The following is a 14,750-nucleotide window of genomic DNA, read 5'->3' on the forward strand; positions in this document are numbered from 1 at the left end:
GGGAAGGTGTTCTACTTTTAAGATCTGTTTGCTTTTTCTTACATCTCACTACTCCTCTCTGATTTGTTCTCTTAATAAATGTAATTAATTTCCCCAAAATCGAGTCTGTTTTGCCCAGGACAGTAAATGAAAGTGATCTCCCTGTCCTTATCTCAAACCTTGAGCCCTTTGAAATATTTTCTCCCCCGGTATAGTGGAGAAGTGGGGTGAGAGAGCGGCTGTGTGGGCACCTGGCTGCCAGCCAGGGTCAAACCACGACACCAGCTAAGCTCCATGAGTGGGTGTTGAGTTTTACTTACCCCTCTCTGGTCAAAGCCAGTAGGAATCACGTGTCTGGAGCTTCAATTAGGGGAAAAATTATCCATCCTATAACCTTGCACACAGGTTACTCAAGCAGAGGTCAATGTGCATTTACTAGGACTGCACGTAGGCACTGCCATTCTATGATTCTATGATTCTTGGAAGTCCAAGGCTGCTTCTGCATCAAGACTGATTCATTAATGCAAGGTAACACTTTAATAAAAAAGGTTCTGTGTAACTGGCCAGAAACAGGGGAGAGACAGACGGAGGGACCTCACGCTGGTGCCTCGGGCAGGGGAGCAAAGGCTGATGCCTGCTTCCCCTTTCTCCTGGGGCCAAATGGCCACAGACCCAGCTGTCCTGCAGAAGGTCCTTTCTAGGTGCTGATGAAGGCTTTTCGGACCCTCGCGTGAGCAAACAGGGGAGCGTGAGTGCTGTAAGGAGTAGCTCATGAAAAAGAGGTTTTAATTTGGCTGCTCTTCAGAGTAGGGCTTTTTGGTGCATTTACAGCACACTTGGCTAGAAACTTCAGTAAAGGAGAACTGTGTAAAATCAGAGAATCCTAGAATGTCCTTGGTTGGAAGGGACCTCAGAGATCATCTAACCCAACCCCCTGTCATGGGCAGGGACGCCTCTCAACCAGCCCAGGTTGCTCAAGGCTTCATCCAACTTGGCCTTGAACACCTCCAGGGAGGGGGCATCTGCAGCCTCTCTGGGCAATTTATTCCAGAGTCTTGCCACCCTAATACTGAAGAATTCCTTCCTAAGTTCCCGTCTACCCGTTCTCCTTCAGTTTAAATCCATTGCCCCCTTTCCTGTCGCTGGCCCCTCTTGTAAAAGTCCCTCCCCAGCCCCCCTGTAGGTCCCTTCAGGCACGGCAGGCAGGGATAAGGTGCCCCCGGAGTCTTCTCTTCTCCAGCTGAACAACCCCAGCTCCCTCAGCCTGTCCTCGCAGCAGAGCTGCTCCAGCCCCTGGGTCAGCTTTGGGGCCTCCTCTGGACTCGTCCCAACAGATCCACGTCCCTCTTATATTTACAGTCACCGAGATAAACCTAAAGCTCTGTGTGTGTGTGTGTGTATGTGAATAAACCTGTGTGAGATTTCCAGAGACCTTTCCACGTCAGTGAGCATGAAGGAAAAAAGTAAAGAAATAGGGAGGTACCGCTTCACAGCCTGTGTGTGCCCCCTTCGAGTGGCAACCTGCGCAGAGATGAGAGACATAATGAAATGGGATACGCACCTGGTGTGGGACTGTAAAAAGCTTCTCTTCTCTTCCAAGCAAGAGTCAAACAGGCACTTTTTAAACCAACAAACAATAATGGGTTGTACAATGTGCGTGACTTGGTGCTGAGGGACTTGATGTTGAGGCTTTTTTGAAATAGCAGTGAGAGAAGTGGTCATGCAGTGCCTGTTGGCTTGAGCGATGCTCGGCCGTTTATCGGTTTCTGGAACACGGAAATCTGTTGCCTGCTGCATTCCCAGTATAAAGCTTCACGCCCTGTGCGCGAGGAAAAGTGGTTGATTTTGTGAGGAAGAGAGGACTTGCTTTTGTTTTGCCTCAGCAAGTTGCTTGCTAGTGCATCTTCTCAAAAAAAAAGGAATGCTTGATGAGGCAGTATCTTGAGACGGTGTTAAAGCACATGTGGCCTAACAAAACGTTGCTCCTGATCTCAGTCATTTACAAATGTTGTTTGTAAGTTATTACATTATTATTCAGTTATTATTGTCACTGATCTCAAACAGGACATGAAGATTGCATTCCCAAGGGCAGCCCGTGAGCCCTGGTAAAAGGGATTGTCACGGTGAGCCGCTGCATTGGTTTGCAAAGCAAAATTGGCGTGAGGAAATGCAAACTTCACGTTTTGCATCCTCCTGGTAGCGCGGCGTTTGCCCTTCAGCCAAGCATCTCTGTTTCGTTTGACCGTATCTCCCCTGTTGCAGATCGGTGGGGATGTGAGCTGTAGGCTCGTGCATCGCGCTCGCAGTTTCAGGGCAGGTGGTTGCAGGTGTAACAAGTTAATATTCCAAATACACCTTTCCCTTTTGTCTTTAAGGCAACAGATGTACCAGCTAGATTTCTGTCACTGCCTGCCCTCAGCTATGCTGTCCCTCTGCAGCTCTACACCCTTGTGAATCAGGATTAGTTTTCCAACAATTGGTTTCCCTCCCAACCTCTGTAGGAAATTTCCAAGCCCCTCTCAGATGGGCAGCACACCCAGGCCCTTCCATCCGCATTGCTGGCTCGGCTCGAGGCCACGGCAGGTCCAGGTGGGATGCAGGGAGCTGAGGATGAGTGAAGAGCCAAAACCCGGTTCAGTCTGATGCTGAAATGGATGCTGGCTGCCCCCCACCCACCTAGAATTTTATCATTTACTGGCTGTAGTTTTCTCAGCTAATTTCAAATGCAATGATAGCTTTCAGCTTTGGTGCTCTCTTGTAATTAAGGTACCAGCGGCTATGGCTAATCTCTGCGTAAAGCCAAAAGCAGCTTACGTGATAATTACAGTGGAAGCCCAGCGCCTGCTGTTCCAGATCCACAAGGAAGTGCTCGCGTGGTGGGTGAGGCGCTGCGATGAGGCTGTACATCTCTCTCATTGCTGTCCCAAACTGTTTTCCTAGTGCCTCGTCATTTTTAGGAAGGACACAAAAGAACTGGAGAAACCAAGCACAACCCTTTGCACACACAGATTTCGTGGACATGATGAACTTTTAAGGTCTTTTTTTTTTTTGTGGGGTTATATTATTGAGTAACTTTACATTTACCCATAGTAATTATGGTGTAGTGGAGTGAAAATTCCTCTTCAACACAGTGAAAGATACTTTGCATCCACTTTTTTTTTCCTTTCCCCAGGAGCAAATGAAAGCAATTCTGACCAAAGCAAGCAGACCGCAAATCCAAGTCTATAGCAGAAGCAGAATGCCTTTGCTCCCAAATCAACAAAACAGCATTTATTTAAGAGCAGCTCCCTTTATTAAATCCTGTCTGTCCTGAATTTTGGATAGCTCATTCCCTGCTGTTTCGGTGTTGCTGTCGGAAGCGGTCTGCCCTGGCTGACACAGTGAGCACAGCTCAGAGCATCAGTACGGCCTTAACGCCGCCATTTGTCTCGCAGGAAGGGTACGGGAGATGCTGAGGGGTACTTGGTCGCAATTAAAGACATTGAGCTAAAAGGAAATGCTGTGGGTAGATGAATGTTTTCATACCATGGTGTCATTTGTGAAAAAAAAAAGAGTGATTAAACTGAGGCCAGTCTCTCTGTAGTACTTTGATGGTTAAGTGAGAAGGGAAAAGAAGTTCTGGAGGTTTGCAAACATCGAGGAACTCAGAACGTGGAACTCCTCCTGTACTTAAAGGTGCAGGCACCTGTAACAGATACCAGCTCTGCTGGAGAGAGGCTTTAGGAAACGCTGGTTAACTTCTTCTCTTCTCCTTCCTTTCAGCACAGGACTGTTGTCCAGCATCTCCCTGCCCCGTGCGCTGTGATTCTGAAAGGTGGCGCTCAACGGTTTCTGAGGTTTATGTCTTTTGTTCTTGGTTTTAGATCGACAAGTATGCTCAGCGGGATCTGAAGAAAGGGCTTCATTTGTATGGGACAGAGGGAAATATTGGCCTAACTAATGCCTGGAGCATCATTCAAACAGATGTAAGTTTAACCTTTTTTTTTTTCCTCCTTCCTCTTTACCGTCGGGATTCTATAGCAGCACGTTCTGAGTGCGAACCTAATTAAACCTCCAGATCCCAAGCCAATCTCTTCCTCCTACCCAGTCAGCACATCAGCAACTAAACTCACTGCTTCTTGTAACAAATGGTGATTTTTCTGTATTTCTCCTTTGACTAGGATAGCTTTTTCTTTTAAAAAATTTATATTGTGTTGATGCGAAAGTACCCTCTAGTTCTGTGCTGTGTGGAGAGTGAAGGAGATGCTCGGGCAGGACACAAGCAGTGCCTTCTCTTCCGAGTCCAGGGGACGGCTTGTGTTGGACTGAAGAGCAGTAGCGCGAGAACAAAGAACCACTTCAGCCCCTTTTCACTTCAGTCCTGTCTCCTTTCATTGCTGATGTTGGTTTCCACTACTACAGCCCAAATGGAACCCAGCCGTGGAGTTTACAACGTCCTCCTTTAGTCAATACGTTTTTCCCAGCAGAATTCAATCGTCCTCCATCACAGATGGGCCTGGAATGCCTCCTGCGCTTTCGCCTCTGCTGTTGGGTCCTTCTGGTTCTCCGCCAGTGTTTGTCTCGTTAGGGCTGGAGAACACTGTAGCTGGCTTCTGCTTTCCTCCTTGTCTGCCCCACTGGGGAAACACCGACACCGGCAGGTGGGCTTTATTGACTCTGTCCTTCTTTTTTCTTATTCAGATATAGAATCATAGAATGTGTTGGGCTGGAAGGGACCTTTAAAGGTCATCTAGTCCAGCCTCCCTGCAGTTCTCTTGGGGATGATCTTTCTGATTCATTTTTTTCTGCTTCTTGAATGAGGAAAAGTGCTCCAGCTTTTCTTCCACAGAAGCACTTCTTCTTCTGAAGAAGCACTTGTACTGTTCCACTCGAAAAATCTTACACCACCTTCTCAAATTCTCCTCAGAGGTGTTAGCCCTCTGCTTCCTCTGTTGCCACTTGGGCTGAACTCCTGAACACCCTTCACCTGGTAGTGTCAACATTCACACACACTCTTCTGTAGGATACAAGACAACGGGAGCAGCAGCCTGCTAAGAAAAGGTCTGAGAATTTCAAAATTTGGGGCCCCTAACAGAACAACAGTGGCCAAACTCCACGTGCATCTCTGGGGCTACCGGAGCTGTGCCGAGGGCCAACAGCTCGGGGCCTTTCCTTGTCCTGCATCTAACAACTGCCTGGGGAGGTGTTTTCAGTTGCCTTCAAATGGTCCCAGCCACTTGCAATATTGTTCATATTTTTCTCTTCCCATATATGATCAAATATGATTACTGACAAGAAGAATGTATTTTGTGGTGCTAGTCCAAGAGTAAGCAGTGGGAAATATAGATAAAATTTTTAATATCATTGCTTATATCAAACAGTATTAGAAATTTTAGTTGTTAGTACTAACTAAACTCTGCTTAGTAAAAATTACTAATACTAAGAAGTTTGCAGTAAATATTAATCTGGTTTCAGGGACACCCCAACAACTGGTAAAAGCAAAGGTGGGGGAAAAGCACTGTCTGCAGAATATGTATCCGCTCCCCTTTCTACGGGTGTAACAATACATTCCATGTTCACCTGGTCACATTTTCTCAAGATGTTCACAAGGTGGATTGGATTCAGGAAACATGTAAAAGGGTAGTGAGAATTTAGGAAATTATGGTGAGAAATTTTAAAAGCTTCGTGTAGGCAGGCAAAGCTGAAGTAGGGATGTGATTGCAGTCCTTAAAAAGAGAGCAGGACGGGAAAATGGTTTTGAAATAAAAGGTCTCTGTAACTGAGCCAAGAGCTTGGGATACAGCTGTGTCAGGTTTGTGGTGGATTCTTTTTCTCTGAGGTCAAGACAGGATTTTCTGTCTGAAAGAAATGGCCTTGTTCAGCGACAAGCCCGGGTCAGAGGCATGACTCAGTAGCCTGTGGTCCGCAGGCGGCAGTCTCAGTGAGCCTGTGGTCCGTGTCCTGCCACAGATTGTCTTAATGGCTCCTTTGGCCTTGAAACTTATTAATAGTTTAAAGAGCGTCTCACGAGTCTCAGGTAATGCTAACGTGAATGTCTTAGGAGCCTGAAAGCTAACAGGAAAGTGCCATCCTGCGAGCCACACGTGGGCGTGTTCCAGCACTCTCTTTTCTAACACAGCAACTAGGAAAGGGCCCTGCGCTCTCCTGACAGTTCCGCTGGGGGAAAGTCCCCGCGCTCCCCGTGCTGGGCACTGAGGAGAAGAGCAAAGAGCTCCCGCAGATCCATTTGTACCGCTCTGCGTAATTGGCTTTCACATGTCTTTGTCAAAACTGTTTAGGAGCGGACTGTTGCAGCGGTGCAGCAAAGGCAATCCCAGCATGGTTAATTATGTAAAACACTTTGCAGCTGAATAGCGCTATGGAAATGCCAAGTAGTATTTTTTGTGTTGGGTAATAATCGTTATCCCTTACATCCCTAATCAGTTGAGTGTAATCACTGATAGGAGGATTAGGGCAATACAGGGGACTTCAGAAAGGGCAGTCCCAGCCCTGGCTTGCTGTTTGCATTCTGGCTCTCACACCCCGCGCGTTAGAGCAAACCACGCTGCCAGGAAGGGCAGCGTCTCAGCACTGACTTTTCTGGTGGGGCCAACAGACCTCAGCCACTGGTTGAGCTACGGGCAGTGTCTGTACGGGGGTGGAAAGCAGCAGCCTCAGAAGAGCGTGGCATGCAAACCCTTGACAGTACCAGCAATCATGATGAGTCCCTCTTCCGTGTCCTCTCTGCATCCACACGGTGTTGGTCAGAGCTCGAGCAGAAGGCTCAGGCGTGAGGGATCTAAGCTCTGCCATAGCCATTCATTTCTCTTACAATCAGCCCAGACAGTGGCTGTTGCCACCTCAAGGTCACTAAGAACGACTGTGTACGCCAACTTTTGCTTAAGGAAGAGGAAATACAAGTTTTGCCAGGAACAGAACTCCATTTAGATGACATTTAATTTCTGATCACAAAGCAGAGGGGAGTTTGGCTGGGTCTGTGGATAACCCGTGACTTCCGAGTGGTGGTCGCTGTATTTCTTCTTCAAGTGCGAAACCCCTGAGCACCTTGCTTGAAGGGGTTTCTTCTCTGAAGCATTTGTGCCTTGAGAAATGGTTTTCCTCTTCGTAACAGAAGCACGCAATTCCCAAGTAAGTGGGAACAAGGGGAAAACAGGGTGCATTGGGCCAGTTTTTAAGGTGGCAGTTGCAGTTCTGGTCGCTGACTGCTGTGCTCAGATTGCCGATAAAGGAGTTGGGCTGAGCTGCGTACGTGTGACGCGTGTTAGAGGGAAAGCACCAGACTCGTTCTGCAGCCGTATTAAACCTCTAGGTCAGGGAGCTGTTTCGAATTAGAACAGTTTATTGATTTCTCTTTCATACCTTCAGCTAACCAAACTGGGAGCCTTTCTCAATAGCCTTCCAAACCTTAAAAGGTTCAGAAACACAAGCTGGTGACTTCTGCGTGTTGTGACTGAAGACTACGAAAGCTTACGAAATGATCTTAAACATGACTAAAATTCTAAGGGTTTAAGACGTAAGTTACCCCGAAGTCCCTTAACACTCCTCACCAGCCAGGACTGGTTGAAGTTACAGGTGGAGATCATTAGAAACAGGCATTAATTTTGAAAACATTGCTTCATCCCCAACATCTTTGTGATCAATATTTGAACACTTCTCCTTTTAACTAACCAGGCAGTAATTCGAGAGGCATGCAGAAGACGCATTAGCTCCACTAAAGTGAGCAAATGCAGCTCACTTTTACTGCTGCGCGATGCCTTTCATGTCTAAATAGACCACTGGAACTGAGAACAAAGTTTGACCCGTCTCCCTTTACCCGAGTTGTTGATTCTGTTAGATCAAACCAGACTTTAGGATTAGTGCTGAAGTAATCCAAATCACCCATTAAACATGATTTTTAGAATTAAACTGTCTTATTCACTGTTTTTTACAGTGATGGAGGAAAAAGGCTCGGAGAAGGCACCCTATGCTGTCCCTAGGTCTCTGTCTGAAAACCTGATATTGCTATGACTTGTCTGCAGCAAGGACTGGGTATCGCTTTAATTTCATGAACCCTGTCCCAGCCTGGCTGATTTTGCAGGAATTTGGCAAAGAAAATGAGAGCTGCTTAGTCTTCAGTACCGGGATTGCCTGTAAAATATGTGCAAGAATCTAACTCCTCCTTAGCGCCAAGACAGAAACTTTGTGTTTAACTTGAATTACCAGCCCTAGATACCTGGTGCTAGAGCACCATTTACTTGTTAACAGAAAAATCAAGCAATTGGCAAGGAGCCCTGCGTTCCAAGCTAACTGCACCGAGACCTTGGTGCTGTTCAATGCTGCTTGGCTGGGAAAAGCCTCCCCAGAGCCCCACCTGCGACTGCGGCGCTGAGGAGCAGCCCCTGCTTGTACTCGAGCCGCTTCAGAACCCTGGGGGTAATCAGTAGGGGCTGACTTTTTAACAGATTACCCCCTTCTTAAAGTGTGTTAGTCTGGATACCCCAAACCAAGCACTATTACTTTCAAATTGTTTCTACAATACATAAGCAACTCTGTCTAATTTTATCCCTTAACTAGCGAAGGGAACAAGGCAGGAGTGCAAATGTGACCACAAAATGAACGTGGTTGTAGCAAGAATCAAGTCTGTGATTCCTTCCTGACAGTCAGGCAGTTTAATGTCCTGGCGTCGGCAGAGCATCAGCCTTTGTGGAAGAACATGAAGTCTGGTGTAAGTGGCTGCAGCAAACTGCTGGTGACAGAAACTTACCTTTCCTGTGCCCTGAGCTTTAGCCATCCGCCGAGCATAGGCCTGTCTCCAGTTACCCTTGGTCAGAAACCTTGTGAATTGTAAAAAGAGAACATTGCTCCCAAATCTAAGAGGACTCCAAAAAAATCCTCTTATTTTGCTCTTTGTCCTCAATATTCCCCTTTCTTCTACCAGTCCCTCATCTCCCTCAACAATTCTGCTTTTATCGCCCAGCCTCATGCATGCAGCACAAATCAGTCACATGCCACGGGATCCAAAATCACTGCCACACTCTCTCTTCCCTACCTGAGCCTCCTTGGCTCTACTGAGCTCTCAGCTTTTCTGTCTTCTTGGCTTCTCTGTCCTGGTGACGCAGTCAGTCCCACCGCAGCTGGTTTCCTTCTGCCGGCCTCTTTGCCCTCTTGCCTCGGGTCAGTCTCTGCTCCCTGGAGATGCCACTCGCCAGACTTGGTCTTCATTGAACGCTGCTCACTCGCTCACTCAGGCACTCTGTGGTGTCAGTCCTCTGCCCTGTTCATCTCCTCCTCCCCTTTAGGATTGTGCATCATCCGCTGCTCAGTTCCATCGCTCATCCTTCCTTCGTCTTCCAAAGACGTGACATCTCTTCCAGGTAGAGTTCCAGACTTCATTCCTTCCAAGCGATCCTCATGCTACTTCCTTCTTCTTTACCCTTGGACTTCTCTTCGCCCTTTCTGCCCTTGCTGGGGCCACCTTGTCAGCAGCAGCGGTGAGAGAGTATTGATATTAAATCCTGTGCACTTGCACAAGCCACAGAGGAGCTGCGTGGGCAGGGACCGTGTGTCCAGCTGCAGCTTGTCTTTGCAACTGCATCCTCTCCTATTTCCAGCTCCTGGCTTAGCAGGAAGTTTTACCCTTTGGAGTAAAAGATTCTAGATCAGGGGTGCCTGCTTCCCAGGCTCCAGAGGAGCAGCTGTCCTCACCCTGTCCGTGAGCCTGTAGCTGCAAACCCTGTACCTCCTCTTCACCTCCTGTGCCACGCTCCGACACCCTCAGCCACGCACCACTACGATGGAGAAGGGATCCAGTCCTGATTTATGCAAACTTGTGTCACTTGTGTTCGGCCAGAACATCACTCAAACGTCTCAGCTCTTGCTGTTGCGCTCTCTACAGCACAGATGAGCCACGTTTTCCAGGCTCGCTATTTACAAGCTGTCACTTCTCACTGTCTATCAAAGAGCTGCCTCCTGGCTCGAACGATGACAGCCTGCAAGACCTTCTTCTTCGATTTTCAGATAAACCAGCTTTCCCCAAATGCATGCCACGTGTTCCGTGCCGCGCCTACCCGCTTTTGGGACGCATTACGCACAGACCTCCTGTCCTGTGTGCAGGAATGTAAAGGGAAAAAAAAGAAAGTCACAACCTTTTTTTTACTTTCAAGTCAGTTTGTAGAAAATGAAGCCTGTAAACTCACAGATCAAACAGTTGCAAGCTAAGGGTTGATTCCTGTCACGGACCACATCAGAATTCAGAGCAGAACTTTGGGCGGCTAGATGTTAGTGTGGGAAATATTTCTGGCGTTCCTTTAGCAAAAGAAAACCAGTGCTGTGAGCGCTGAACCGGCTCCATCACGACTTTCTGCGATTGCTTGAAGCAGCATCTGGCGCGTGAGGGGAGGTGTGCTGCCTCTGCCCTCTGTTGGTTTTGAGTGGCAGATCTTGTGTGTGCACCAAGACCTGAACATGCACAGGCTCCTCGACTATTTTATTTAGAGATATCTGGGTGAAAAAAAAACCCTCAGGCCCGTGTAAATGTCGAGAGCTGAGTTAGGGCCTTGGTCCTGGTGATGCACTCATTTGGATGATTATGAGTCTGTCAGAAACCAGAGGAATGGTCTAGAGATGCAAAAATACCCTCCAGGCTTATATAAAAATCATATTAAAAAAAAATAAATCTTGGCAAGTCGTTTAGGGGCCAAGTAGGTGGCTGGTATAGCCTTGAAGAAGTGTGAAGTGCTGGCAGCAGCAGAGAGCGGGTCCATAGCCCAGTGTCGTCTGGTTTCACTCATTAGTGGTAAAGTGTCTAAATACCGACAAATTTGTGCTTTGGAGTGAGCAGAGGAGTGGCAGATGGTGTGTACAGCTATATGGAAATGAGTCCGAGCTTATTTTCTCTCGCAGGAATACACCAGTTCCCAGAGGGGGAGCTGGTCACACTCCCCGTGCTGTTATAGACATTTCCTGCCCCTTTCATCCCACGACCCAAATTCTGATTTAGCACTGACACAGCCGCTGCTCACTGGGTGCTGGTGCAGGTGCTTAAAAGCTCCATTTAGCCGTGTCGGCTGATGACATTAAGGAACTGCACCAGAGAGAGGTGAGGAGCAAATACATCTTCTACTGACTGACAAAGACTTTCAAAGGTGATCAGTAATTAACAGCTTAGAAAGAAATTTGCCTTGTTACCTTCAATCACAGTTTCAGCAGTGTGCCGTAGAGATGTCTGTATCTTCATCTCCTGGGTGCTGTTGCTGCATCTTAAATAATTTTTTTTTTCCTGACAACAAGCTGTGCACAGTTGTTACAATCTTGCTCAGTCACTTCAGCGCTGTACCTGAGTACTTGGCTGGGGCTGTCCTGTTTCAGCTCCTGCTCTGTCTGGCCACTGCAGAAGGGGCCTTTGCTTCTCCCGTCAGCATGAGCCGCATATAACAACACGTTTAAACCCAGTACAGGAGTGGGGGGAAGGAAGTTCTGTCTTTCTTTAAAATTTCAAGCCTCTGCTGGTGCAATCAGAACTGCTCTCCTTGTCCAACTCCAGGAGGCAGAAGCCAGAAGGAGCAAAGGCACTGACAGCTCACACTTAGGGTATTATCACCTCGGTTCTTCTTTTTCCAGTTCAGATGCTGCGGAGTCTCCAACTACACGGACTGGTTTGAAGTGTACAACACGACCCGGGTGCCGGACTCCTGCTGCTTGGAATTCAGTGAGAACTGTGGGCTCCACTCCCCAGGGACCTGGTGGAAAGCGGTGAGTAGCTCCGCAGCAGCAGCTGCCTCCAAACCCAGGTAAAGGGCAGGTGCGAGTCCTCCATCGAGGGCACCATGTTTTTTGCACAGGGCTGTCTCCTTTATTATTGACGCTTTATTTAAAGGTGACTTCACTTGGGCCAATTCCACCCTCCCCAAAACTGGGCCAGGAACATGAGGTTACAGCTACTGCAGCATTTAAAGCAGAAAAAAAATAATGGGGGATCTGCCCATCCTGCACTTTGAAATACTGGGAATGGGCCCACGTGCAGTGGGGGTGGCTACTGAGCAGCGCTCCCGGGAACTTTTGGCTACTTGTTCTCCTGAAACACAGAGAAAAGGAAAAGCTCAGTTTAAAGTTCTAACTGCTTCTAGTTGGGGTTTAGAGGGCAGAGAGCACCCAACTCCACTACTTGTTTATTTTTAGTTCCTGGCCCAAGTTTTAGGGAGCGGTGCTCTCGTGGCCGCTGGTGGGGATGGGTTGTTGTGTTGTTATCTTTAGTTCAGGCTTCAACCCAGAAATACAGAGCAGTGGCTCCAAAGCTGACATGAGAATCCAGGCTGCCTGGCACGGGCTCTTTTCTGTCCATACATTGCCAGGGAAGCAGAGCTGGCTGTTAACTGCTAATGCTATCGTCTGGTTTGGTTTCTTTTCAGCCTTGCTACGAAACAGTGAAAATATGGCTCCAGGAAAACTTACTAGCAGTGGGGATCTTTGGATTGTGCACAGCCATGGTGCAGGTACAGTTTAATACCAGTTTTCAGATCCTAATTAAACATGACTAAATAAGTAAGTATAGAGCCAGATACGCTCTGCCCAAGCCTGTTTCAATAATTCCAGATTTTGCATGCTGTTAGAGTAAAATTCTGAAAGATTTGTCACGTATGTTTTAATTTAATTAAAATACTCCATACACGGTACAGGACAAGGAGCACTGCACACGTTCTCTGTGATATGATTCACTGCAAAGAGCAGGCACTTAACCTGCTTAAGTGGTTTATCTCAGGGTTGGACTAGACTCAGGGGGGTCCAACGCCAGGAGCTACATCCCTACGTATCCCCCAGCATCGTTTGGATATAGTGCTGGGGGATATGGTTTAGGTGTGGACTCCGTAGAGTAGGGGTAATGGTTGGACTTGATGATCCCAAGGGTCTTTTCCAGCGTGAATAGTTCTATGATTCGATACCTGGAGCAAGGAGAATTGCTTTAGAGGGTACTGGTTTTGCCCAGGACCAACTGCTTAGTTAAATATATCTAACTTCAAGATCATTGTCTATGTAAGACTGTTAACACATTACTGTATTTTTAAAAAATTGCTTTTGAGTCGATGCATTTAGGGAGTCTTTAAAAAAATGCATTAAAAACCCAGCAGCGCATGTCAGAGTCCTTCTCATAGCCCTTGGTTCTGTTTAGGGTACTTAAGAGAATACAGTCTTACTGACAGAAAGAAATTACTAGTTTGCAGGGGAGAAAACACTTCAGAGAATTTTAAAATGCTAATTAATATTGCTAGTAAAGGCTGTGAAATAGAGAGAAGACCCCTCAGAACACAGAAGAGCTTTAGTTTTGTCTTCCAGCCGCACCGTGTGATTGCATGTGATTGCTGACAGAAGGTTTGATGCAGCAGCACCTGACAGCCATTGAGCTCCCTCTGTTGTTGCTGCTGCAACCAGTGCTTAAAATAGAACTCGTACACCAAATTTCTACCTGCAGGCCTGTATTTCAATGACAGATTTTACAGTGGAGTTGCGAAGTAACAGCAACAACCACTCAGTACATTCACAGAAGCACTTCAGCTGGCAGGAAAAGAAGAGTCTTCCCCATCCCCTTCTCTGATGAAGTCATCGACCAGCGGCAGCGCTGCTGGGCCGGGAGCAGAACCAGCCCCTCCCCGCTGCTCCTCTCGGAAAGCCACGTCCCTGGTTGATGAGGGATCGATGGTTCTGACTAATGCACGGGCAGGCTCCAGCAATCATCCCCCCGGGACCCGCGCACACATCTGCTTGCAAAAGCAAAGTGCAGTAAAGGAGCCCAGAGCGTCCCCGGGGTCGGGGCTGAACCCGATTGTCTTTCAAAGCTGTAGCTCCAGCCGTGGGTTGCTGCGCTAAAATATTTTTGAGCAAAAGGCAGCCAAAGATTTCTTTTCCATGTACCTCTTCCCAGTACCCGGTGGCTGCTTTTTGTGGAGAAATCACCTCTCCCGCGCTCTCATTGTTCAGTCCATAAAACAGCAGCACAGATAAGGACAAAAGGCAAACAAACTGGGAGCAGAGCAAGGCCATGAGCCGACCGAGAAAGCATCATGGATGTGACGTGTCTGCTGTGTGAGAACAAAACCAGTGCAAGGACGCTTTTCCATCTTTGCTGTTGTTGTTTCAATAAATAGGGTGTGGGATTTTGTATTTTTTCTTACTGAAAGATGATTGTGTTTTGTTCTTTTCTCACAGATTCTCGGACTCACCTTTGCAATGACCATGTATTGTCAGGTAGTCAAGGCAGACACCTACTGTGCGTAGATACCATTCCCGATCTTTCTGCTCCTCCTCCAAAGGACACAGGAGAAATCTCCTTCATGCTCATTCATCTGACTTTTTCTTTCCCCCCTTTGTACTATAAACTGTGTATAATGCTGTAATAATTTCTGAAGATATTGTGAATCCCCCTCACACACACACTTTACTGAAGGAGGAAGAATAGGAAAAAAAAAGGCCGTGCTTGACCTGGCACAGGTAAGGAGCAGCCTTGGCTTTCAACAGAAGACGACCTCCAAAGAGCGATGGTTCCTTTCCCACGGCAAGGCAGAGGGAGGCTGCTGCCGAGGGGCTGAGCTGCAACCCACCCGCTGGTAACAAGAGATTGCACTGAGGCAACCTCTGCGAAACCTGCCGGGTCGCCTTCCCACGTTTCCCGGTCTGGAAGAGAGGGAAATGTAGAAAAAGAGTGTTCTCCACGGCAGAAGGCACCGAGTAGCTAGTGCTGAATGCAGGTGTGATTTTACCACAGTTTGCGTGCAGCCCTGCCTCTGAGGGTCCCAAGATGA

The 14,750-nt window shown here is 47.6% G+C and overlaps 1 protein-coding gene across 1 annotated transcript; it reads left to right on the forward strand.

The window, feature by feature from the left end:
- The first annotated feature begins 2,757 nt into the window (after window positions 1-2,757).
- LOC104269439 (tetraspanin-4-like) lies at window positions 2,758-14,274 on the forward strand. Its single transcript, XM_009878667.1, has 6 exons — window positions 2,758-2,855; window positions 3,414-3,480; window positions 3,843-3,944; window positions 11,578-11,709; window positions 12,366-12,449; window positions 14,158-14,274. Exons 1-6 carry the CDS (start codon window positions 2,758-2,760, stop codon window positions 14,224-14,226), a joined length of 552 nt encoding a protein of 183 aa, XP_009876969.1. The 3' UTR covers window positions 14,227-14,274.
- The last annotated feature ends 476 nt before the right edge of the window (window positions 14,275-14,750 follow it).

The sequence above is a fragment of the Apaloderma vittatum genome, unplaced genomic scaffold (genome assembly GCF_000703405.1).
Source record: "Apaloderma vittatum isolate BGI_N311 unplaced genomic scaffold, ASM70340v1 scaffold29861, whole genome shotgun sequence".
NCBI classification, from domain to species: domain Eukaryota; kingdom Metazoa; phylum Chordata; class Aves; order Trogoniformes; family Trogonidae; genus Apaloderma; species Apaloderma vittatum.